Source organism: Ambystoma mexicanum, chromosome 2q (genome assembly GCF_040938575.1).
Source record: "Ambystoma mexicanum isolate Mex_15411 chromosome 2q, UKY_AmexF1_1, whole genome shotgun sequence".
Taxonomy (NCBI): domain Eukaryota; kingdom Metazoa; phylum Chordata; class Amphibia; order Caudata; family Ambystomatidae; genus Ambystoma; species Ambystoma mexicanum.
In genome coordinates, this window is record NC_090924.1 from 923,110,206 (window position 1) to 923,134,678 (window position 24,473).

Here is a 24,473-nt window from a genome sequence, read left to right on the forward strand (position 1 = left end):
GAGGAATTACCGGGCCATTCCGAGTTCGGAGGGCCCGGTAATTCCTCCCTCCAAGGACCCTGACCCGGACCTTCCCCATTCACATTTCAGCCCCCATAGGGCTGAATGGGAATGGGAGAGGGATCAAACAACAGGCTGATTACGAGTTGGCCTGTTGTTTGCTCCCTCTTCCCCTCGCGGGACCCGGAAAGCACGCCTGGTCTTACCAGGCGTGCTTACTGTGTCACGCAAGGGGACCTCGTAATGTGGCGGAACAGGTTTAACGGGTCCACATCCTTTTGCGGCACCCGTTAACCCGTTCTGCCAGGGTCATAATGAGGCCCAATTTCTCTGTGTAATTGCCATTTATACTTTACGGGTAGAGGGAAGTCTCTGCTGAGTCCGTCTGCCAGAAGATTGAGTTCACCTGGTACATGTTGTGATAACAGGAACATGTTGTGTTTGAGAGCCCACTTCCAGATGTTCTGGGACAGCTTGGACAGTCCTGTAGAGTGAGTGCCCCCCTGCTTGTTCAGGTAGTACATGGCCATGGTGCTGTCTGTGAGGATCAGCACTGTTTTTCCTTGTAGTGTGTCTGGAAGGCCTTCAGTGCTTTGAAGACCGCCAACAACTCCAGCAGGTTTATGTGTTTGGACGCCACACTTGGAGTCCAAACTCCCTGTGCAGTCTGATGGGATAGGTGAGCCCCCCATCCTTTGAGGGATGCGTCTGTGTTTAGAGTGGCGTCCACTGCGGAAGTGGTGAAGGATTTCCCCAGCACAAGGTTTTCCTTCGACCACCACCACAGCAAGAGAACCAAGGCTTGCGAGACAACCACTAGATCGTCCCATTGTCTGCTGGACTGACACCACTGGCTGTTTAGCCACTCTTGCATTGGGCGCATGCACAGGCGCGCGTGAGGGACCAAATAAATACATGATGCCATCATTCCTAGCAATTGCATGGCTTTGCGTACCGTCATTTCTCGACCGGCTACATATTGAGGGATCTGAAACAGCATGTTTTTGACTCTTTCGTTGGCGGGGAAGACGAGGCCGCCCTTTGTTTGAATTAGAGCCCCTAGGAATTGCTTGACTTGGTGGGGTCTAGACTGGACTTCTTTCCATTGATGGAGAAGCCCAGGTGGAACAAAAGGTCTATAGTCTTTTGGGTATTTGAGAAGAATGTTTCGTAAGAATCCCCTGTTATGAGCCAGTCGTTGAGGTAAGGATAAACCGGAATGGACAACCTGCGCAGGTGTGCCGCTGCCACTGCCAGCACCTTCGTGAATACCCTTGGCACTGAGGCTATGCCGAAGGGTAGCACTTTGAACTGATTTTGTTTGCCTTCTATCATGAACCTGAGGTATTTCCTGTGCGCTGGCAACTGACATCTTTCATGTCTAGTGTTGCTATGTAATCCTCCTGTGTGAGCAGGGGGATTACTTCCTGCAGAGTCACCATACGAAACATTTGAGGTTTTACAAATTTGTTTGCTGGGCGCAGATCTAATACAGGGCGCATGGTTAGATCATTTTTGGGTACAAGGAAGTACATTGAATAAAAACCCTCCTTTACCTGTGACAGAGGCACAACCTCTATGGCTCCTTTTTGCAGCAGCGATTCCACTTGCTGAAGAAGGGTGAGAAGGTGTTCTGGTGTGAGACGTCGTCCCTTTGGAGGTCTGAATGTCAGGGACTGGCTGAACTCGATACAGTAACCATGGGCTATTGTTGCCAGTACCCAACGGTCTGTGGTAATTCCCTCCCATGCTTGCAGAAAAGATGTTAACCGGCCCCCGACGGAGATGCATGGGAGGGGACCCGAATCTTCGGGTCATTTGGTGGTGGTGGCCGGGGAGCCTCTAGGAGTAGGGCCCCAACCTCTTCCCTTGCCATGACGTTGTCCTCTTTGAGCATACTACGTGTTATAACCACTGGTTCCCTGGGGGGAGGACCAGTTGCTGGCTGTGGTGTATTGCTGTTGAGTTTGTCGTTGGCCACGAAAAAAGTGTCTGTTACCATATCCGCGCTTATTAGGTGGTCTTGTTATTTGATCCAGGGTCTTTAATGTTTCATGCTCCTTCTTAGCTGTTTCCAGTGCGTCATCAACCACCTTACCAAACAAGTTGGAATCCTCAAGGGGTTTGTTGATGAGGGACGCCTGTGTTTCTGGCTTGAAACCTGATTTTCTGAGACATGCATGTCTTTTAAGAGTACGCCCTGGACTAAGGAACAGCCAGCCATTTCCGCAGCATCTAAGGTATTCTTGATGATGCTTTGGTTCACTTTAGTGCCTTCTGTGACGGTGGCCAATAAGCAGGTATGAAAGGGCTCAGCGACTTCTTGTAGGCCTTCACCCAACAGGCTCCATTGGGCATCAGCGTAACTAGCTAACAGTGTTGTATTGGTGGCAATACGCGTGGCGAAAGCTGCAGAGGATATAATCCTTTTCCCTAGAGCATAGAGCTTTTTCCCCTCTTTATCGGGAGGTGCCTCGCTGGTGGACAGAGGAACCCCCACCCTTTTTCTCGTGGTGGTCACTACCAGAGAATCTGGTATGGAATGACCCCTAATATATAATTCTCGATCTGTGTGTTCACACCTCTAACTAAGGTAGGTGTAGATAAAGAGGGAACGAGGCGTCTCTTGATGGAGGCGAGGAGGGGATGGCTTGGCTAGCAGGTGGCTTTTCTTTGATTATTCTTTCACCAAAATCTTGAGGGAGTACCTCCCTTGGCCTTTTAGGTGTTGTGTGTTCAGAGGTGGACACAAACCTATCCAGCCTGTTCATACAGGATTCAAATCTCTCCCTAGTACAGTGGGATGACCCAGAACAGTCTAGTGGTGGAAAGGCTTGCTCCTCTGCCTATAGGCATCGAGATCTCTCCCATAAAGTGGAGGAGATACCCCTGTCACCCTCTGAAATCCTTCCCGTGGGCCCGACGGTGGGGAAGTACCTCTGGGTCTATCCTTCGACATAGGGGGAGGTTCCGGCGTACCTTTGCTAGGTTTTGGCGTGTCCCTGACCTTTTGAGTGGGCTTTGGTGACTCCTTCACGAGCCGTTTCTGAGAGTCCTTGGAGACTATCCTTGCTATGCTTTCCCCGACCATCCTCTCTGTCGGGGGCTGGTCGTGAGTAGCCTTCGGCGGAGCTGGAACCTTGCCGTCGACCGACGCCTTCTTCCGAGGCATCTCGACGGATGATGTTTTAGTGATAGCGCCCTTAGTACTAGCCCAGTCGCTAGGCGCGCAAGCGGCTGCAGGGAGGGCTGACGACCCTTACGGTTGGTGGAGGCTGCCGGCTGTGTCGGCATCTCCATTGGTGCTGAGGCCTTCTTCGATTTACTTGACGAATGGCTGTGGGTTGTGTGCTTAGTGACTTGTTTGTGTCCGTCAGTGTCTCCGGTGTGTACATCCCCAAAAGCAGGGCCGGACTGTGCCTGTCGGGGCCGGGGACAGACGCCACGGAGTGAGAGCGCTCCGATGGGGGGTCAACAACCTCCGCTATGGAGGTAGAGTTATCACTATCTCCCTCGTCACACTTGGTGGCGGCGGTAGTGGACGAGGTATCAGCCTTTGACATTCTGTAGGCTGCCCACCTTTTGACCCTGCGTTCCTTCAGAGTTTTTGGTCGAAGGAGTTTACAGGCCACGCAACCGACCTCATTGTGGTCGAGGGTTAAGATGCGGTTGCACCGCTTGTGCTTGTCCTTCCACGGAAATTTGCTCTTACAACGCAGGCAAAATCTAAAAGAAGTCCTCTCCATAGCTGAGGATGTAATAAGTGATAATGACCCGGAAGGAAAGGGGGGAGAATAGGAAAGGCATTCTAGAAGAAACAGAAATGTCCACCTCGACCCCCACTCTCCCTACTGTGTAGGCCGGCGAGGCCAGGCCACGTGTTCGGCAGCGCCCATAGGATCACCGTCCATCGAAACCCACTGCCGTCAAAGATCTGGTCTCGGCGGGGATGTGGAATGGCCGTCGAAAGAGGGCTGGAGGTGATATGAGTTAACAATAATTAACAAATTCAACCAAGGGTCGGGTCAATGGCAATGTTTCTTATGAGCTTTGCTTAAGGCGACCAGTATTCTGGGTGTAAAAAAACTATCTGAGGGACCTCGACGCGTGAGGGTTTTGGGTACACTACACGTCACTATAGGGATAGTGTTACAGACATGCCTATGTCGACGTCCCCTTTTTGACTTTCGAAAAACAAGATGCAATACTCCGCAAGTGACCACTGGATGTCGGACTATGCACAGCATGTGATTGTAAACAGATTAACAAACATAAGAAACTACAACACCAGGAAACATTACAATTACAGGAGTAAAAAGTGTTTCATGATCACAGTAGAAATGAGTAATGTTAAAAGTAGTATGATTTTAGGGAATGAGCAAGCCCGACCAATCCCAAAATGACATACAAGGTAGATGTTAGTATTCTGGTATATGATATACGCATGGCCAATTTATATTTTTGTCTTTCTGTTTCTCCTGGTTCACACTCTCTATTTCATCGGTCCAAATAATGCAAATGTCCCTTTGATTCTTCCCACTACGGGAACTACTTCTGATTTGTTTATTTCCACTGAGGCAGAGTCCACTATGATTTCCCCTACTGCAGGAACTGCTTTTGATTCACTTATTTCCACTACGATTGGCTTCATGATTATGAAAGTACTGACCTTGTAGTAGTAAGACACAAGAGAAATACACAGGAAGATAATGAAGGGATAAATACTTAGCTAGATAATGCAGCACACCTCGGTAATAACATATGATATCAGCACATGAGAAAGGTGGAAGAGAGAACATCTAAGGAGGGTCTCTACATCTGCTCTCTCATACCCTATGCCATGGATGCAGTGCAAACTTTTATCTCAAGAGAAATCCCAGGACACGATGCAAGATGCATTGTTCATCTTGCAGCATGTATGACATGGGGACAATTCCAGGGAAATTGGGCCACTCTGTGGTTGAGATCAAAATGGTCATTTCCATTCCAAGATGATTACATCAAGACCACACAGATGGAAAAGGAACCTGCATGGAAGAGCAAGATGCTTACATATCTGGTGACAGGACAGGAAGAGGTAATTGTTGCAGAAATGAAGAGACTGAACTGCCCACATAAGACAGAAGTAGCTGGATGGCCCGGATGTTGAGAACAAACTCAAGTTTTAGTCTATGGTCGAGTGAAATCCATGAAGTGATGGGAAGAGGGTCTAATGTCCTGTACAGCTCACTTACTGAAGGCAGAATATGTACAAGAAGTACAGAGTTAATGATGAATGTTTGAAATCATGAGCTAAACATGCCAAACTACTGACGTGGGTAGAAGATGAATAAGGTCCTATCATCGTAATCCCATTGGCGAATGCGACATTGTGCTTCCAGAGAGAAGGACGAATTTGTGTAGGAGATAACAAAGGCTGCAAAACTAGATTTGATTTCTCCAGAATGGGAGCAGGGACAGCAGTCCTAATGGATCATTATTGGGCTTGTGGGTCTAGAGCCTACATGAAGCTGCCCAAGGACTGGGGAGGGATGTATTCCTTGATGCTCATCCATGTTCCAGCACTAGAGATTCCTCAGATTGACCTGAACATTGGTGAATTTCTGAAAGCAGATCCCCATTTAAGAAGGAGAAGACCACTCGAATTTCTCAATCGAACAAGGAGGGAGAATTATTTCTCCACAAAATCAATAGAAGCCTTTGATGCTATCCCATATGAGCACAGGTTGTTAAACAAGACTGCCTCAATATTCACAGTTATCTTTATGCCTGGGATCTAAACGATGGCCAATGCCAAACAGTTGCCAATTATTAGATGGGAACTTCTGCAGACCATCAACACCACCATAAAGGGATTCAATGCTATCAGGGAAGAGCTGAGAGCCTATGCAACTAATGACCCTACAGAACAGATATGTCCTCAACATGATCACAGCAATGGAGGAAGGAGTCTGTGCCAAAATCGGGCCATCATGTTGCATGTTCACACCTTCTCATAATGATGAGAATGGGACCTTGAAAGAGGCCATAACGTTTGCTGACAAACCTGCACAACAAGATGGAAGACGAGACAGAAGACATAACAGATGATGGATGGTTTGCATCCATTTCCTCATGGGTCCCACAGTGGATGGCGAACATCTTCAATTTTCTTCAAGCAATATTGGTGATGGTGATGTTTGGATTCTGTGCGATACAGTGCAAGAAGACAGCAAAGAAGGTGGTAGGAATGAAGATCCTGATCGATGTCGAATTAGGGTTTAGACCCAAGGAGTTGAGAGATGAAGATATCAGAAAATACATAGCATAGTAGCACCTGAGGGAACGAAGTTCCTGTATCTGAAGAATCACATGAAGTACGTGGGACAATGGATCTATTGTAATCCGTATGGACAGTGCAGTTACATGACCTGGAGTGTTGATGAACATGTAAAATCAGCAGGATCCCTGAAAGGAGTAATAAAGATTTGGACCCTGAAGAAGCACTTCTTCAACAGAAGAAATCAAGATGCAGGGATTAATTAAGATGTGGTTGATGAATCAACCAGAGGGGGTAGTGTAGAGGAGCAGACAACTGCCTGTACAGGAAGTCACGCTCCCCTGCTACCTGGATGCTGAAAGCCTGAAATAGTGCCATGTTTGACACCAGCAGTTGTGACTATTCTGCGTCGAGTCTTCGAGAAAAGGTATCCAGTAAGAAAACAGTATCAAATGTATCCCTGAAGAGATGACAATCTCTTGGAGGAGATCCCCAAAGGAATGTGAAAAAGAGAAAGCGAAGTTGGTGACATCACAAAAAACGAGCGTGACTCACTGAGAGGACTGGCTGACGAAGAGAATGTATGGACCTTATAGAAACTGATGACGAAGTAAAGAATCGAGTTAACTTTCATGTGCGAGACGAAGATTGCACGTTTGAAGAGCACCACAGAAAACACAAACTGTTTGATAATTGTACAGATGTAGCAACGCAAGTAGACTAAGTGATCATACAAGCTGGCTATACATAGTGAATAGACTGGAGGCAAAGCCGCCATTATAAAGAAGCTGGACATCGGTATCACAATTTTAGTAAGTTCAGACCATGAAGAGAAGGGCTGAAGACTGTGTCGCAGCAAAGAATTAGCTGGGAGTGTGGAAGAAGTGAGAAGGAGTGTCTGGCCTGGTGTCAAGACTGAAAGCAGCCAAGAACTGGTTATCTATCCGCAAAGAACAGTGCACTTGAGAAGCTGAATTATCCCTTGTTGAGGTGCAAAGAAAGAACACCATGAGTGTCAAGTTTATTCATTCAAGAAAATTAAATGCTAAATAATGGGCTGAATTGCGGTCTCCTATCACGTGAGCTAAGGATGTCAATAGAGTTGGGCAAGCAGTCCAGAACTTTGATAAGCGTGTGCTCACACTCCCTTATATTCCCAGAGACGAGAATACATTGCAAGGCCAAGTTCAAAGACAGTCTGCATGGCAGAAGGCATGGGTGATGAGAGATGATGGGCTAATTGAGTGGGGAGGTAAAGTTCAGTCTACCTCCTGGCACCTGGGTCTGACGTGAAATGCTGCTAAGTAAACCAAATGCCAACCATTTGTAGAGGGCCATATAACGAAGGGGCCTTATAGTTTGAGTGCCAATGGAGTACCATGTTTCTAATAACTGATGAAGATCACTTGCAGTAGGGGTGGGCATGAGTTGTCCACCTGGCTGTCGAGACCCAACCACAACCCAAACCCTTATAGAAAGTATATTTAGATGTTACCCCTGAGCCAACCACAATCTTCCATAGGTTTTTCTTATTTGCCACATAGTATGACGTCACGTATGATGAGTTTTTACTATATAAGTACTTTTTTAATTTAATGCTTTGAGAGAACGCTGTGTGACGTCCGTTGTTGTCCGATGTAACTCCCTGTTTTAGATCATTGATATTAAAACAGTAAACAAACTTTGCCATCTTCCTGAGTTGGTCTGAATATTGGAGTTCAGAGTTATTCTGTTTCCTATCCACCTGCATGACACGCTGCCTAAATTAAGGCGGTATGGTCATTATCAACCGTGAGGCTGCCATTTTCCAAGACAGTACCCCTGAAGCTTCGGATTTTGAAACTGCCATGGTGCCCAACAGCGTACTGCTTTGTTGAATCATTTATACGTGTAATGTTAAAAATACTTTAATATCTTGTACATTTATTGCATGTTGACATTCAGATTTGTTAGTGAAAGAAATTCATATTTATTTATTTATATACAGGAGGATCAATGCTCTTTTGATCACGAATGAACATACAATAGATAAGAAATCAGATTTGACGGGAAGCAGTGAGCTTTTACCATGGGGTGAGTTCGAGGTACAATCTGACCAGATTGTGGAGGGAAGTAAATGGAACAGTCACCGGGGACAATACGTAAGTGGACATAGATAGATTAAGGACAACCAACAGTAGACATTTTAAAATACAGGTAGGCGGTAAAGCCAGCTGTGCTCGGGACGTGACCATAATGGGTGAAGTGCTAGAATGGAGGATAAATGTTAGCTAGCAGGCAGCTGAGAGGTAGGTCAAGAGGGTAACTCAGAAGTCAGGAGGTAGGCTTTTAGTTTGGTTTTAAACAAATCAGCGTGGACTGTTACTTGGATGCCCGGGGAAAGAGAATTCCATGCTAGTGGAGCAAGAAGAGAGAAAGAGCGGAATCGAGAGGAAGCAGGGTGAGGGCGACGAGACACAGGGGTAGTTGAGGAGGCAGAGCAGAGATTTTGAGAAGGCTTATAGATTTGTAAAGAGGAGGATACAGTGATGCCTTACCGTGGATAGATTTGTGAACCAGGAAAAGAAATTTAAATCTTTCCCTGTTTTGCATCATTATCCATCCAGCCTGGTGACGGTACGAGGAAGTAGGTGTGAAGTGAGCGAGTTCAAAGAGAGTCCTGGTAGCGAAGTTAATGATCTTGTCGAGAGGACAGAAAGCATAGTTGGAGAGACCAAAGAGGATGTTGGCAAAGTAGTCCAGTTTGCAGAAGACAAGAGTGGTTAAGAGATACTTGGCATTGTGGAAAGGAAGGAGATTCCAGATTTTCCTAATATTTAGGAGGCTGAGATGAGCTGCTGTTCCAGTTTTGGAGATGAAAGTAGAGAAGGTGTAAGAAGGGTCATAGGTGACGCCAAGGTATCTAGCTGAAGAAGAGTAGGGGAGAGTGTCAGTTGGGAACTGGATAGGCAGAGGAAGAATTGAGAGAAAGCTTTTGGCAGGGAAGTAGAGTACTTCTGTTTTGGTAGAGTTTAACATCAGAGAGTGAGAAACCATCTACAACATGCTCTTGTCACCTGATCGCCTAGGTATCTATTTACTTATCTATTTATGTATAGAGGATCTCTAAAATATGTTGTGCCCACCACATCAGCATGAGCACAGAGTGCATTATAGGTACATTCCAAGAAAACAGAATATTTATACATATTTGGGAAATGCACAGAACTATAAGATATTAAAAGTAACACATCTTTAAGTGTTTAATAGCATCTGCTGCGTGAAACTGCGGTGGACAACATATGAAAGAAATGCAGGTTTTTTCAATATTTGATACGAAGCACTAGCCACAAATGCAGCAGGGAGCTTTAAAACAACATGCATTGCTGTATAAACAACACTACCATGATGCGATGACCAGGATGGTCGAGAGAGGACCCAATCCAAAAAACAGGATATGATCAGGATGGGAAGATGAAATTGAGACAGATGGCACACTGAACAGTTTCCTTGTAAAGGGAGATTAGTGATTTGCTCAGAATCACACAATTGCCTGTTTGGCGCTGTCTAGCCAAGGTTAGAATGTCACAAGACTCATGGGTCAACATGTTAGCTCGTGGACAACAGCTACCCCATTTTATCTAAACAACCACAGCTAAAAATAAAACAGCCAAACTGCTGCAACCATAATTCTCGAGGTTACTGCACGTCATGGGCAACAGGTAAGGCTTGCACAGGAAGTGAATGTCCATGTCCTGCAGAGGTAAGTGATAAAAAAAAATGACATTTCTATCATCATTTATATTGCCCTCTGACCTTGACCCTAGAGCACTGATAGACCAGTTCACACGCCCACACGTTCACTAAAGGGGGAATGGGATGACAGTCTGTCATTCCAACTAATCCCCTACCCCCAATAAAAATAAGCCACAAGTCGAGATCCATTCACGAATAGGAAGGCCTTCTGCACATGGTCACTTACCTGAACTACTTTACTCTAGTAGCATTGTATTGTGTATCTTTGTCTGACTTGTTTGAATGCCCATTGACTTCTTCAAAAGAATAGGTGGTCTTCTCCACCATGACTCAGGCTGTTCTCATTCATTGTTTACAATGACTATGTTGTACCACGTGTGGGAGGAAGCTGTGCAGTTGGCAACCATGTTTGCTGGATCTATGCATATATTTATTCCTATTTTCATATAGTCAGACCATAGTGCCAGAAACTTAGAGTGAACAAGGGGGTAGTTTGGGAGTCCCAGAATCCTCTAGGCTCATTCTGGCAGTGCGAAAACAGGGCCTTGTCCTTGGAGCTTATCCTTGCTCTGGAGTCAATGACCGCTCACTGAGTTTGAAGCCGCAGGGTCAGCCAAACAAACCCGTCCACTCTTCATCGCCGGAAAGGTGGCTTCCATTGTGGTCACTTGCAACACCCTGCTGCCAAACCGTAGCTCTGGCCATTGCTAGGCTTTCTGAAGTCTGGCAGTGCTGACATCTGATGGATTGGTCTTGACTTCCGGTGTGGCAGAAGCCAACCAAAAATCTTACAGCAACCTGCTCCGGTTTTCCTGTGTGGGCTGTGAAGCGAGTCATCTGTTTCCTGTCTGCAAGTTACAACAGCAAGAGCTTTGGGCAGCCACTTCCTGTGCACGCTCGCTCTGTCCACCCTCCATTGGAAGGCGCGGTTGGAGTGATATATCTGAACTAGTCTACACTTCCTTTCAGGATGGAGTTCCGATAGTGCAGGCCTTGGGTGACCCTCAGCTAAGATAGGAGTAAAACCACGATAAACTACTTGGTGCGTGAACTAATTGTGACCTTACGAAAGGTCCCCTGTCCTTGATGGGGTGCCATATCTTCTTTTAAACCCTGCTAAAATTCCCCCGTATTCAAGAAAAGTTGCGCATATCACGTGTCGGTAGACGTGGAGTTATGTTCCCAGTTTCCGTGATAATTAGCCCCAGAGCCCTTCGCCGAGCCCAAGTGCCTATCAGAATATCCGTCATCGCGCGCCTGAGTATCGGCGTCCTTTCCCAAACGGTCCGCCGCTGTCACCGGGTGATGCCATTTCTTCCCCCGGCTCGTTTGCTTTCCGCGCTAATCGTATGCGATGAAGATATGCATGGCCAACATTTAAACAGGCCGCCGATCAATTAGCAGTCTTAGGTTTATCTGATTTTTATCAAAGAAGACAGAAGTGCGGGTCGATTGTCAGAGCCGGTGTCAAGTTGACCTTTTCAGGGACGGCTGTGATGCCGGTCCCCTGAGCGGCCCGTTGTCCCCTGTCAGCGCCTGAATGGCACAAGTCTGTTCCGCTGAAGCCCAAAGTGTACACAGACGTCTATATTACATTCTTCGAGTTGTGACAGCGACTGCATGTTGTATCCATAAGCTGTCCTTTACCGGTGACACTTCCCCAATCATGATAAACTAATTTATGCGCCCGAATCTCCTTCGTGCAGAAATGAAAGCTAATTGAGCCATTACAGCGCAATTCTGGAAGGAATAGCTTGTGTAAATTGGCTGACTTTATAAATCCTCCTCAAGTGGGTTTCGCGCATTCTAAACAGAGGGGAGAGGCCAAGCTGGGCTGCCGCGAGACATCAAGCCAGGACAACTTTCTGAGACGCACAAGTGGACAGTGTGTCAGGGATCAAGTGGAGGGTACACCCGGGGGGACGGAGTCCACCCACTTTATTCAGAGGGTGGACTCAGGCTCCCACACCCCCCACCTAAAAGAGAAACATTGGATGTCCTCTTTGAATTCATGAATTAAAGCCGACCTCATGGATCAAACTGCAGTTGTCAGGTTTGTAGTCCAGAAACTTTACCACTGCACTATATAACCTGGTAAAAAATGACAAACTAAAGGTGAAGTATCCAATTTCGGTACCGGAAGTCCCAAGGAAATTATTTGCACTGGTTCTTGGAGTTTAAAACATGCACACCTTTTAACGTTTTCAAAAACACTATTAGAAGAAAATATCCTGTCTTGGTTTTGCGAGTGTGTGGATTTTATGAAAGGCAAATGTCATTTGTCCTGTGCAATTTGGGTGGTTATGCAAAGCCAATTTAATTAAATGTTCATATTTCACCTTGATATGCTATTTTCTGGCGACGTCATATCCCATTGCGTTTGTTGATGAGTCCCCCTGCTTGAATTTTTAGGACTTGGACCCTGAGTTTGGTAAAGCGATAGGGCAAATATAAGAGTCATGACAAGGACGAGGTTGGGCTCTGGTTACCTGGAACTGTGCTCACGGAGTCTTGGCTCATCTTTGCGGGCTGAGGCTTGATCTCTGGCACACTGCTTTCTTCTTCTAGAAACACAAAAAGGGCACAGTCAGAGGTGCTTCATGTTAACACACTTTCACAATTGCACCACACCAGTCAACAAGTAGGACAGCCTCACAGAGCATTCTCCACCGGGTTGCACTTGAAATGAAAGTACCACAGCTGCCAAGTGACCCCATAGCACGTGGGACACCTTTTAGCTAACAGCTCGTTTTACATGGGACATGTGGGCCCGAGCGCTGAAAATGAATATGCTGGCAAGGTTAAACATAGTTGAAATATTGACTGTTTCTACCGACAACACACATTGCGATATTGAGATATTTACCTCACGCAGGCCCTCATTACGAGTAAAGCGTTGCTGAAAGAAACATTGGTAATGCAGTGGTAACTCTGTCACCAGAGCATTACCGCACTGCTGTACTGCACATTTGGTGGCAAAGTGGAGGGTTTTACTCCAGCAAAATACTGGAGGTAAGTCCTCCACCTTACCACCCAAAAAACAGCAAGATCGGCGGAATTACCGCCAGCTGTTATTCCACTGAAATCCCCATGGAGTACTGTGGACTCCAAAAAATGGGGATTTACACCGCCTACCATCTCTTGTAATCTTGCGATAAACACGCTGGACCAAGTGGTGGTAACAGTAAATCCGTTTGGTGGTATTTCAGCTGGTTTACCACCAAAATACTGCTAAACTTGTAATGAGGCCCACAGTGTTTTGTGTAAACAGCCCATGCACTAAGTAACACATGATCATAGGTTAAAATGCCTCTTCAAGACCTGAGATATTTCTCCATATCTGTACCTCAACTAAAAAGTTGAGGGCAGTTTTCTTTGCACCCTGAATAACAAAATCGTTTGCACCATGAGTGCAACCCCTTCACCTTTGGGCCACAATGATGCAGGGGAGCCGTGAAGAGGGCGAGAATGACAGCATCTCTAATAATCGCATTCTCATCATCTGCACATGAAGAAACATAATGCACAGAAGAGTCAATATTGTGCATGTTGTCTCCATGAGACAGCAGTGGAGTGGCCCACTGCAGTGCCATATGCACTTCCATCTCTCCAAAGGGGAGGATATTGCGCCTCATTCCCAGTTTGCCGGTCCGGTAACAACAGTACGGGTAAGCTTGCCGGACTGGCAAACTACGAGGTCTGCTCGGGGAGCCTTTTCACCCGCCAGGTCTGACCTGACGGGTGGAACGGTACCCACGAGCAGACCATCTCGGATGCACCGGCACCATTCACGATTGGTGCCGGTGCCTCCGACCTCCCCATTCCCATTGACCTCTATGGGGCTCACATGGGAATGGGGAGCAATTATTACCGACACCCGGCAATGGACAAGTACATGGAGGTTTGTCCACCTGGTTATTTACCGACATGGCTGCCGCCGGACTCAGAATGAGACCCATTGATTCTCAAATTGAAAAAGGCATGGATTATTTCTGAAAAACCGACTGTGATATTTCTGAAACACTGCATGTTTGTCATGACTACTACCCCAGTGATAGTAAAGTCACAATACATGTGGACCCCTTGGGGTGCCAAATGTGCTAACCCTAAGTTATGCATGCGATGCTATTGGTGGGAGTTTTGCAATTCTCTTAATGATCCAGTGACCCAGTGGAACAAGCAAAACTACAGACCCCAGAATGCAAAGTGTTGTTGACTAAGGTGTAACACGAAAGGTGTCATTTGTTTCAGTTGTGCACTCTGCTGGATGCCAACAGTTCATGCATGCAATGAAAGTGTGTCTACTGTACAACTTAATATATGACTTCATTTTAATGTGTGGGTTTTCGGGAGGAAACGTCATACAATTTCACATCTTTGAATGTTTCTTTAAGGGTTGCCTGTCACCCAGTGTGCTCTTATTCAGGCTGGCAGGAGTACAATACTCGGAAAAATCAAACGTAACCATGTGACCGAAGATACAAAGCAAGTGGGAGCAATGCAAGTGGCGAGGGGGTAGGGTGGCCACATATATTATGTACATGGCGGTTTGTCCACCTGGTTGCACCTGATTACTCCAGCAGGTGCTCTATCTAGAAGTTAGAAAGTGACGAGAAAGGCAGAAGCAAATCACCTGCCATTTACGCAGCATCATGGCGTTATAGGCCAATATTATACTTTAACAGGGGGCATTCAACACACTTTTCTATTATGGCAGATGTTTCTAATACCTAGGCCACTAGAAAACTAAGCACACATAACAGTATTCAGACAAACAATGTATTTCATGAAGCTTATGACTAACACGTTGTGTGCCAATCGAAAACCTTTTTATGTGTACACTTGGTTAAGCGTTCTGTTGATTGCAAAGATCATTTATTCTCCGGATTCCTAAGATTGCTCATCCTATTTGTCTTCTTGGCACTAGCATTGCTCTACTTTCTTGCAGTCTACAGAGTGTGTCAGCTGATGGCATCATTTGACATTTTTATCCTGTGTTTGTTATATTCAGGGCTTCAAGTGGGCTGGGGCTAACCGGGACAGAGTGCAGGCAGTCTCCAAAAAGGACTCCTGGTCCACAGATCTGCCAAGGCTCCACACACTAACCCTACTTTGAACTCAAGCCTTTGTGGGCAGGTCTCGCCTCAGTCAGAGAAGCAGGTGCATTTTTTTAAGCTCGAGGTGCAGGCTTTTTACTACACAGCAGCAACCATCCCTTTTGGGTGGGAAGGGAAGGGTCTAGTGGAGATGCTTGCAGCATGTGGTGAAAGACCTGCCTGCATGGGTCAGTGTCACAGTTCAATGAACAAAAGAGAAGTTAGTGTAGCAAAATGAATGTTATCAAAACACATCCCCTGCCCGTTGTCATTCATCACCACCTTTTGTCCGCTCCGCCTTCTGCCTAGTACTTAGGCCCCACTTGTGTATTCGAAGACTTCACCTGTGTATTTCTCATCCCACTTAAAGCGCTTGTTATTTTACTTTACTGCGACTGGCTACATATGGCATTTGCATGGCTTCTTCACACTTTGAGGCTAGCAAGAAATACAGTGCAGTTTTCGGTCAGTTAGTGGGAGGAGAGACAGCACAGCAGAGGTTGCTGTTTGATGGACTGTGCATTGTAGGCTGGGAGTTACCATTTTCTACATGCCAGTGTAAGTGTGTGGTGTGTTCCAGTTTTCACTGAATGTTGGTAGGCGGGACACGTTGCGCAGGTCATCATTGGGTTTGTGTCACTGCACCGCTATTGGGTTTGAGTGTTTGGTTTGTCTGTTGCCTGAATTGTGTTATCACAAATTACAAAGTATCTGATGCACTATTCGTGCTAAATATATCTCCAAGAAAGGATTTTGAAACTGAACATTTTCAGAGTTCTTCAATCAGTGTGCGCTGTTCCTTGACAGCACAGAATAGAGAGAAGTGTCTCAGGATTATGAACTGTTGCTCAATGACTCCTGTTTGAATCGAGAGGATTGTTATGATCCCAATAGCTGTCTATAGATAAGGGAATGCACAACAGGTTCTATTTCCGGAGTGTTCACTCACAGGATTGTATTAGGTATGCCAGAGAGGACCAGGGTTCACAGCACGCATTCACCGTTCAGAGCACCCAGGGCCCAACAAACCTTCCCCCGGCATACAGATGAAGGACTCAGCCAAGGGCAAGTTAGAATTTTCTTTTCCATAACAGACCGGGATCATACAGGAAAAACAGAATTATCCAGCAATCACAGCCCCTGAGCCCGTGTCTGGGCCTTTTGTTGAGGTCTGAAATCACAAATCCGGGCTCATTCCCAAAAACCTAAGAACATGCACGATTAGGTGTTTGGGATGGTATTACCTATAGTTAGCACATATAGAGGTTATCTAACTGGCCCTTGCATGTCAGGTGGCTTGCCTGAACCTTCCCCAGAAACAATCTATTACATTGTTGCAGGGTCGCAGGATTACCATTGGCCCTTGCCCTTTGCCACCCAACCCTGGATTTGTGTTCCCTGATTGGCTGGAGCTAATCCTGCCAGGCCTGGGACCCAGCTCTGTTCTGAGCTCTCAGTGCACCTTCTCAAGGTGGTGAGAAAGACTATGTGTCCCGATTGTTGCCATCAGTATTACCACTTTGCTTTAGAGAGTGCCTGCCGGGTTGCAACGTTGTAAAACAACACATGTATAACTTTGTGTCTGCTTCGCTGGGAACTGCTCCTCTTCCCACCACAAGTAAATGGCCATTGTTTGGCTCAGCTGCACCACATGGGTGAAGACTGCAAAAATTGAGCTTTCCGGCCTGCAATTAGCGAGGATTTATTCTGCTTATCTGCAGGCGGCTCCTTGTCTCTGAAGCTTAGGAATGTCCTGCTTGTCTCTGAACTTGGTTGTGAGCCCTGGCCTGGTGCTTTGTGCAGCCTAATTCTGTTTTTCTTAGCCTCTCGTTCTCAGACCGGTAGCTTCATGTAATTCTACTATAGTTATGCTATAATTGCTATATGTCCATATTGTACTATTCTTTTTATAGGTTAGTAGTATTTTGGTTCTTCCAGGTTCCTTATATGGTCGTAAAGTTCCATATGGTTAGTTGCAATAATCTTCTGCAAGTTTGCGTTGCATCTCTTGTTTCCATGCGTTTCTGCATTTGGCCAATGAGAGAAAATAATAAAGGCTTTCAACAGTATGTATATGTATCTGCCCTCTATCTACAGAACTCTGTAAGCATGTTCTTCATGTGTGCATGTGTGTGTCCATGTAACTTTGTGCATGGATGCAAGTTTGCTTCATGGATAACGTTACTATGTTGTGGTGTCTCTAATGACGTCTTCACAGTTAGATATTTGTCATTAGTCGATCAGGTCCAGTGAGGCACCGCCATCCATAATCAATAAGTTGCCTGTATCCAGGAAGAAATCAGTTGGATAAGGTTTGAATGGTTGTCTGAGAGAATATCTGCCTGCATATTTGGATGTCACTGGCCCTCCTGGGGGTTGGCCAAGCAGTGACCGGCATCTTGCATTTCTGGCTCTTTGGGCTGTCATGCTTATGGGGGTCAAGAGAGGCATTCCAGGGACCCTTTCTTCAGTATGACAACAACACAGATTCAAGAATGTGGCAGGCCAGAACAAGTCCTGTCCACTCACATGTAGACTGAAAAGTAATTTGGTTGGGAGGACTGATAATGTTGCCTGCACAATGAGGGGTATAGCAAGAAGTTTCGAAATATACCAGTGCTAGAGTGGAAAGGATGGAGCAGCACCTTGAAAATATAACATGTCACGCCAATGTGTGATGTGAGGTTAAAGTGAGTAGGAGCTAATGGGAACTCGGTTCCACCACTTTATTATTTTTTTACAACCATTTTTTCATATCATTTTGTAAAAATTATTGATTTGTATTCAAAGTATATCTTATTATTTTACTTGAGGGTCTCTTAGAAGCTATTCACTCCACTTGGGCTCCTGTGGTGCTGGTAAACAGTAAAACAAGGTCTAAGATGTTAAGTGGTGCTTTCCAGCACTGATGTATGTGTAGGGGACTTCGGCTAGAGCTTACTCTGCTCAAAGAGGCATCCTTTGTGAACTGTATCAATTTTATGCCGGCACAAAGGGATGTGCACATGTATTGTTCACATTTGGGGACATTACCAGCATCTCCAACAGCATCTCCTAGACCCCATATAGAAGAAGAGGAGCAGATAAAGCACAGTTAGAATTTGTAGAATTTGCTGAAAGGATATTTCCCCTCACAACATTTGTATTTAAACAAAAATATGCTTTGACTGAAGAGAGCAAAATGTAAACAGTCCAGGAAGACCGTGTATTTTCCCCATATAATCCACTTAGTTGTCTACTTGCCCTAGCCCCCACCTCTTAACACTGGGATTTCTCTATGGTCCGGCCTCACTCCGGAGACAGGGTCGCAGTCCCACTACCTCTTTGTTACACTTCTACCTCCTTGTATGAGAGAGCGGGAGACATGCTCACTCATGAAGATGTATGAGATGCTGCTCCATCCATCGTCTAGACTCAGGCACCAGCCGAGTCCCGCCGAGCCACATAGCGACGAAGGGCCATGGGAGTTGCTAGGAAGACTAAAGAGCTACAGCAGAGGGAGGAGAAACGCAGGACGTGTCGATATGCATTAGAGAACAGTATGCAAAGCCTAATGCCTTCATGAAAATACCGTAATTACCGCTTAATGGCATCTCCAATCAATGTGATCATAGTTAATAGAAGTGCCTGCTAGGGGAAAAGGCCAGGCAAAAAGGCAGCCTGGCTGGCAATCGACCACCAGGAAACATTGTTTCCCCCTGTTCATTTTTGAACAGCAGAGGCTATAGAAGTGCAAGAGTTTAAAAAAGGGGTATTAAGCTTACAATACTGAACTATGACGTGGAGCATAACATGATCCGGGTATGACACACAGGCGTTACACTACGAAGTAGCAGAAATGGAAAACAGCAACTCAGGATCCTGAGAATCTGTAAAATGCTTTTCATGCAAAAATAAAAATAGGACCCGTAGCAGAGCATGCTTGCTTCAATACGAGCAGACGTTCATTGTCAGAGTTAAAGCCGCCATTTTAGCTAGGGGGGGCAGATTACTCATGCCACCAGGGCACCATCGTTCCAGTCCTGGCCTTTGATTTTACAAATATGAACAGACGGGATTCCTGCTAAAGGCATAGGAATGGAGGAAGGCAGCACACAATAAAAATGCAACATTGTGTTGCGAAAAAGTGCAATAAGTGCGTAATGTTTAGAATCGCCTGCACTTGCTGGAGTTGGGGAATGATCACGGATCAGCGACTGGACGACGCCACCGGTTATTTCTAAAAAGATAGAACACAAATGCTTTCTAAGGAAGCTCGACACATTAGTATTAGTGCTATTACTGTTTTCCATAGGTACGATTTCATTCCTAGGTGAAAATTCTATCATAAACTAAAAGAATGCCGACACATAGTTCCACACTCAAAGGCTAGTTGATAACTCCTAAAGTACGTGCTTTATCAGTGTCATATCCAAATACTCTTATCAATATAACACTCTTTTTACAGTAGCAGTATAATTAAATTCCATTATAAATTAACATATTTCAGTGAAGTGCTCTTCTCACAGCTCGTCATTCCAAATGCCATTCTATTCTCATGCTCCTGGATCTTTCTGCAGCATTTGATGCTGTCGATAACTCTCTTCTTATTGCCTCACTTTCCACTCTTGGGGGGGGGTCATTATGACCCAGGCGCAAAATGATACTGGGCACCGGTAATGACAGCGGTGCCGGTAATCCCTTTGCGCCCTATTCTGAGGTCCTTTTGCGGGTCTTTCCTTAACGCCTGCTATTAGCAGGCGTTAAGGACAGGACCCGCAAAGGGATACCGGGGTCAATAACGGTACCGCAATTTACGGTACCGTTATTGACGCCTTCCCATTGAGCCCTATGGGGGCTCAAATGAAAATGGGGAATGGGTTTTCAAATGGGGATTTATCGGTCCCACCAAGGTCAGACTGGACCGCTAAGTCCCCATACCACCAAGTCGGTGGCGGTACCAGTATTGGTGCTAGTCATGGCGCTAATAGCGCCATGGCTAGCACCAACCTCGGAATGAGGGCCTTGGTCTACCTGGCTAGGTTTTTAAATGGTTCCACTCCTATCTTTCCCAGCGCTCTTACACTGTGACTATGGCTGGTCAGACTCCTTCCTCTCATTCTCTTCTTTACGGTGCCCTTAAAGGGTCTGCCATTGGTTCCCTGATTTTCTCGCTTTACACTGCCCCTCTTTCTGCTCTAATTCGATCTTTTCCCCTCTCTTTTCTTCTTTATGCCGGCAACACCCACATTTTCTTTTCCTTCTCTTTTTTAATGACACTCTACACTCTACTTCCTCTATCTGCCATTCTACAGTTCATCTTAATCCTTCAAAAACACGGTTCTGTTCCTGCTACTAAGATTCCTCCTATTTCTGTTACCCCCTCTTCTCTTTCCTTCTCTTCTTCTGATTTTAACTTGGGTGGAATCGTTGACCCCTCTCTCTCCTTTACTCTACATGTTTATTCCACTTCTCGATCCTATCGCTGTGCTCTTTTTAATATTTGCCATGCCCGACCTTATCTTTCTTTTCATGCTACTAAGCGTCTTCTTTCCTGTTTGGTCTTGTCTCGTATTGATTATTGTTCAGCTCTCCTCTTTGGTGATCCAGCTTCCCATTTTCTCCCCTTTCACTCTCTTTACTACTCCTCTGTTCATCCCTTTCTCTCTTTCTTCTCGATCCTCGATCACACCTTCTTATTTTCTATTTCTCTTCTGCCTTTCGATCCTCGCCTTAATTATAATTTTCTCTCTATTGTCTTTAAGTGCATCCATGGTCTCGGTCCTCTTTATCTTTCTTTGCTTATCACATTCTACTCCCCTTCTGGCCCCTCTATTCCCAGAATCAGTTTCTTCTCACTGTTCCTAAACCACCATGCATATCATCTCACTTTCGTTCCGTTGTTCTTCTTGCCCCTAAACATTGAAACTCCTTTCCACTTTCTATTCATTTCTCCCCTTCCCTTTATATTTTTCAGTCTAATCTCAAAGCCTATCTCCGGCGAGTTTATGTTTATTTAGTTTTCTACTACTAGCTTGCTAGTCCTGTGTTGGGTCAGCCTCAACCAGTCCACGTCTATTCATGGTTAATTTTCAGCTAGAGTAGGGTATATAAGAAATGCAAACGATAAAAGCACTAAAGCAGTTTACTCAAACCTGGTAAATCTGACAAAGTGTGATTAGGTCAGGTTTAAAATGTTTTGTAGGGTTTGTAGTATTGAGATGAGAGGTGTGAGATTTTAAACTACAAATTAATATATGAATGTAAAGATTGGTTTTCTTTTTTTGTCACAATTTCCAGAGTATATCTATCAATGCAGGAGTCACATACTATTTCACAAGAGGTCATTTCTATGTAAGACAATTCTGTCTTAACATCTTCAAGTTCAGTTTAAGGACTAAAAACACAAAAGAAACTCTGATATTGTGTGCCTTACTTAAATAGTCGTGGAATGGGAGTGGGCCCGTAAGATCTCTTTCTGCACTTTTCCTGCCTCCGCTTATTTTGATTCTGGCGCTGCATAAGGCCTGAGCCATGGTTGCCGCATCATGACGGTGTAGATCTCCATTCTGATCTGGTCTGATGTCAGAGGACGATGCATTCTCAATACAAGTCTATCTCTGTACTCATAGGTAGGGTGCTCCTTGGCTAGTCAAGAACTTCTGTTTTTTATCTAATTGCCTCTTAACTGTGTATGCTGTCTTTGAAAATATAACAAGCTTTAAATCCAATCCATAAAACAAATGCTTTTGCAATGTATTGTGCTACATCTTTCTTCTATTTGCTTTATAATTAAGACTACCTTAATACATCTCCCATTGCCTATGCAGCGCAGAAACTAAAAATACAGTAAGGGAGAGCAATCTTTCAGACACAGCATGGTCGTATTAAGCATCCGATCCTAGACTCTAGTCCACATCCAGGATTATCCTTTTTGTTCTCCGCATAATTCAGAATCTGCAGAATCCTCAATGAGATTCCCAGCAATTCTAACATTTTCATTGGTTCCTATCAGCTTTCAAATCTACACAGACTTTCAGATATCCAACTGACTTCATTGTAATTTACAGATAAGACCCCAGATGCCATGTTTTTGAGAATGATGCTTGAAATGTCCAAAGACCTAATGTAAAATAATTGTTTTTGGTCACTCCACATATATGTCGCTTGGGACCAAGAAATACTATTAGTGAAATGCAACCGAAGACATGCCACGTCATCATCTTTGTGTTGTGACAGTAATTCTGACTTTGAGGACACTTTTTTCTGTTCGATGAACGATATCAAATCATCAATATAACCATTGATTGTAGTTGATTATGCATTTGCATTGCTAGAGACTGTCCTCTTCCCCTTTTAGGAACAATTATTTGCAACACTACAAAACAACCAAATTGAGGTTTAAAGAGCTAGATAGGACAAGGTTATTACTGTTTCATATGTGTGGGTGGATCATTTACTGAAATTGACAACTTGTTAGGAAAGTCGCCCCCACGCAGTGTCATAAAACATTTATAATGATATCAGAAAGAAAAGTCCTGTGTTCCTGTTTTATGACCCAACAGTGCTTTTCAATAGTGGCGATTATAAACTCGAGAGAATCATAGCAAGGGATGTAAATGTAGCCATCAAATGTGGTAGATCACTCTCTGTGGACCGACCAATCTCCAACATAGGTGAGTCTGTTAGCAGGCCTTTAAGGCGAGCCTGTTAGCAGGCCTTAAGACGGGTGCGTTAGCAGGCCCTATGGAAATTCAGTCCAAAGAAATGGGAATATTTAACATATTCTGAAAAATGCGGGGCTGCATGTCGATTGGTATGAACCATGCACATTATGTTTTTACTTTTTAAATAATTGCATATTTGTATTTCAAAATTCCCTCCCTTGATTTTATTAAATGGCAGTGTAAATTCAAACATTTGTTTAGTGTTTTGTGTGCAGTTCCTGCCTACTGCTCAGTTAGTGCAAACGGAAATCGGAGATTATGAGCAAACTGATTCTCTGGTGTTTGGGAGAAAGCAAAGCGCAGACACTTGAATATGAGATAACAATTGCTGACTCAAAGTCGAAAGGAAACCCACTGTGGTCTGTGGGAGTTAGATAAGCATAAAAGCCGGGGAAGAACAGAGGACACTGGAGCTGCACTCCCTGGTCGTGGGCTCGTATGTCTGGCAATGTACTGTTTACTGTGCACTTTTTTATTACCATCTCTTACATGTATTTGGAAGTAGTGTTAATGTCATGGATGTGTTGTGCTGATAACCAAGTCTATCCCACTTACAGGCTCCCTACTACACTGCACCACCTGCACCCCTGGAGATCAGAGCGGTCACCTTATTTAATACCTTCAAATAGAACCTGGAGCTGAATTTCCTCTACCTCCTCTGGATCTGTCTGAAGCTATTGCTTCCAGTGGTGGACACTCATGGATCCGCCCATGACCCCTAAACCGAAACTAATTCAGAAAAAAACGCCTAAGACACACTGAAGCAAATCAGGAGATGCCATGAGCATCTCTGATGTGTATCTGCTAATGTACATCTGATTTGCAAAGCCTAAAGTTAGAGCAAATATGCAGATGCCTGGAGAATCCTTCAGATGCTAAGACACAAAAAACACAATTCAGAAACATTTGCTCACAGGGAATTTCTAACTTGGATATTCTTCATGGGGTTTCCTAGGGGAAATAATTCAGTTTTTGTCACGTTGAACTTCAGATAGGCACTTGACATCCAGGGGTGAGATTACAGAAACTTTGCACCGATGCAAGTGCAAAGTTTGCACAGTATTAGCACTAGGGCAAAGTGTGCCCTATTTTTAAAAACAATGTGACATTAAAAAACATTTCACTTCGACAAGTGCAGTTTGGCATATTAAAAGCACCATGGCAAAACATGCCCTAGTGCAAAAAGATACATTTTCACTACATTTTTGCACCAGGACAAAGTTTGCCCTAGTGCTAATACGGAATGGTATTAGCACTAGGGAAAACTTTGCCCTGATGCAAAAATGCATCAAAAATGTATCTTTTTAGCAAAACGGCAATGTTAGCCCTGGTGCTTTTTAGTATGCCAAACTGCACTTGTTGTGTTACAATGGTGTTTTAATGTGCCCCATTGTTTTAAAAGAAAAGGGCAAACTTTGCACTCATGCTAATACCACACAGAACTTGCACTTGCACTGGTGCAACATTTCTGTAATCGGTCTCCAAATGTTTTTAAAAATAGGGTAAACTTTGCCCTAGTGCTAATACCGTGCAAACTTTGCACTTACACCAGTGCAAAGTTTCTATAATCTGGACCCAGGATTGGATGGGGGGATGAAATTGTACTTTTGCAGAGGGATATTATCGATGCAGTTGGCCTTTGGGTAGCGCTGTGTGCCTGTGAAGAATTCAACCATC

General features: G+C 44.9%; 1 protein-coding gene across 1 annotated transcript in view; it reads right to left on the reverse strand.

The window, feature by feature from the left end:
- The window catches only part of SKAP2 (src kinase associated phosphoprotein 2), an 846,051-nt gene that overhangs the window by 130,919 nt on the left and 690,659 nt on the right, over window positions 1-24,473 (reverse strand). Inside the window, exon 10 of the mRNA XM_069648220.1 lies at window positions 12,484-12,558. Coding sequence (XP_069504321.1) covers window positions 12,484-12,558 — 75 coding nt within the window. The remainder of the gene's footprint in view (window positions 1-12,483; window positions 12,559-24,473) is intronic.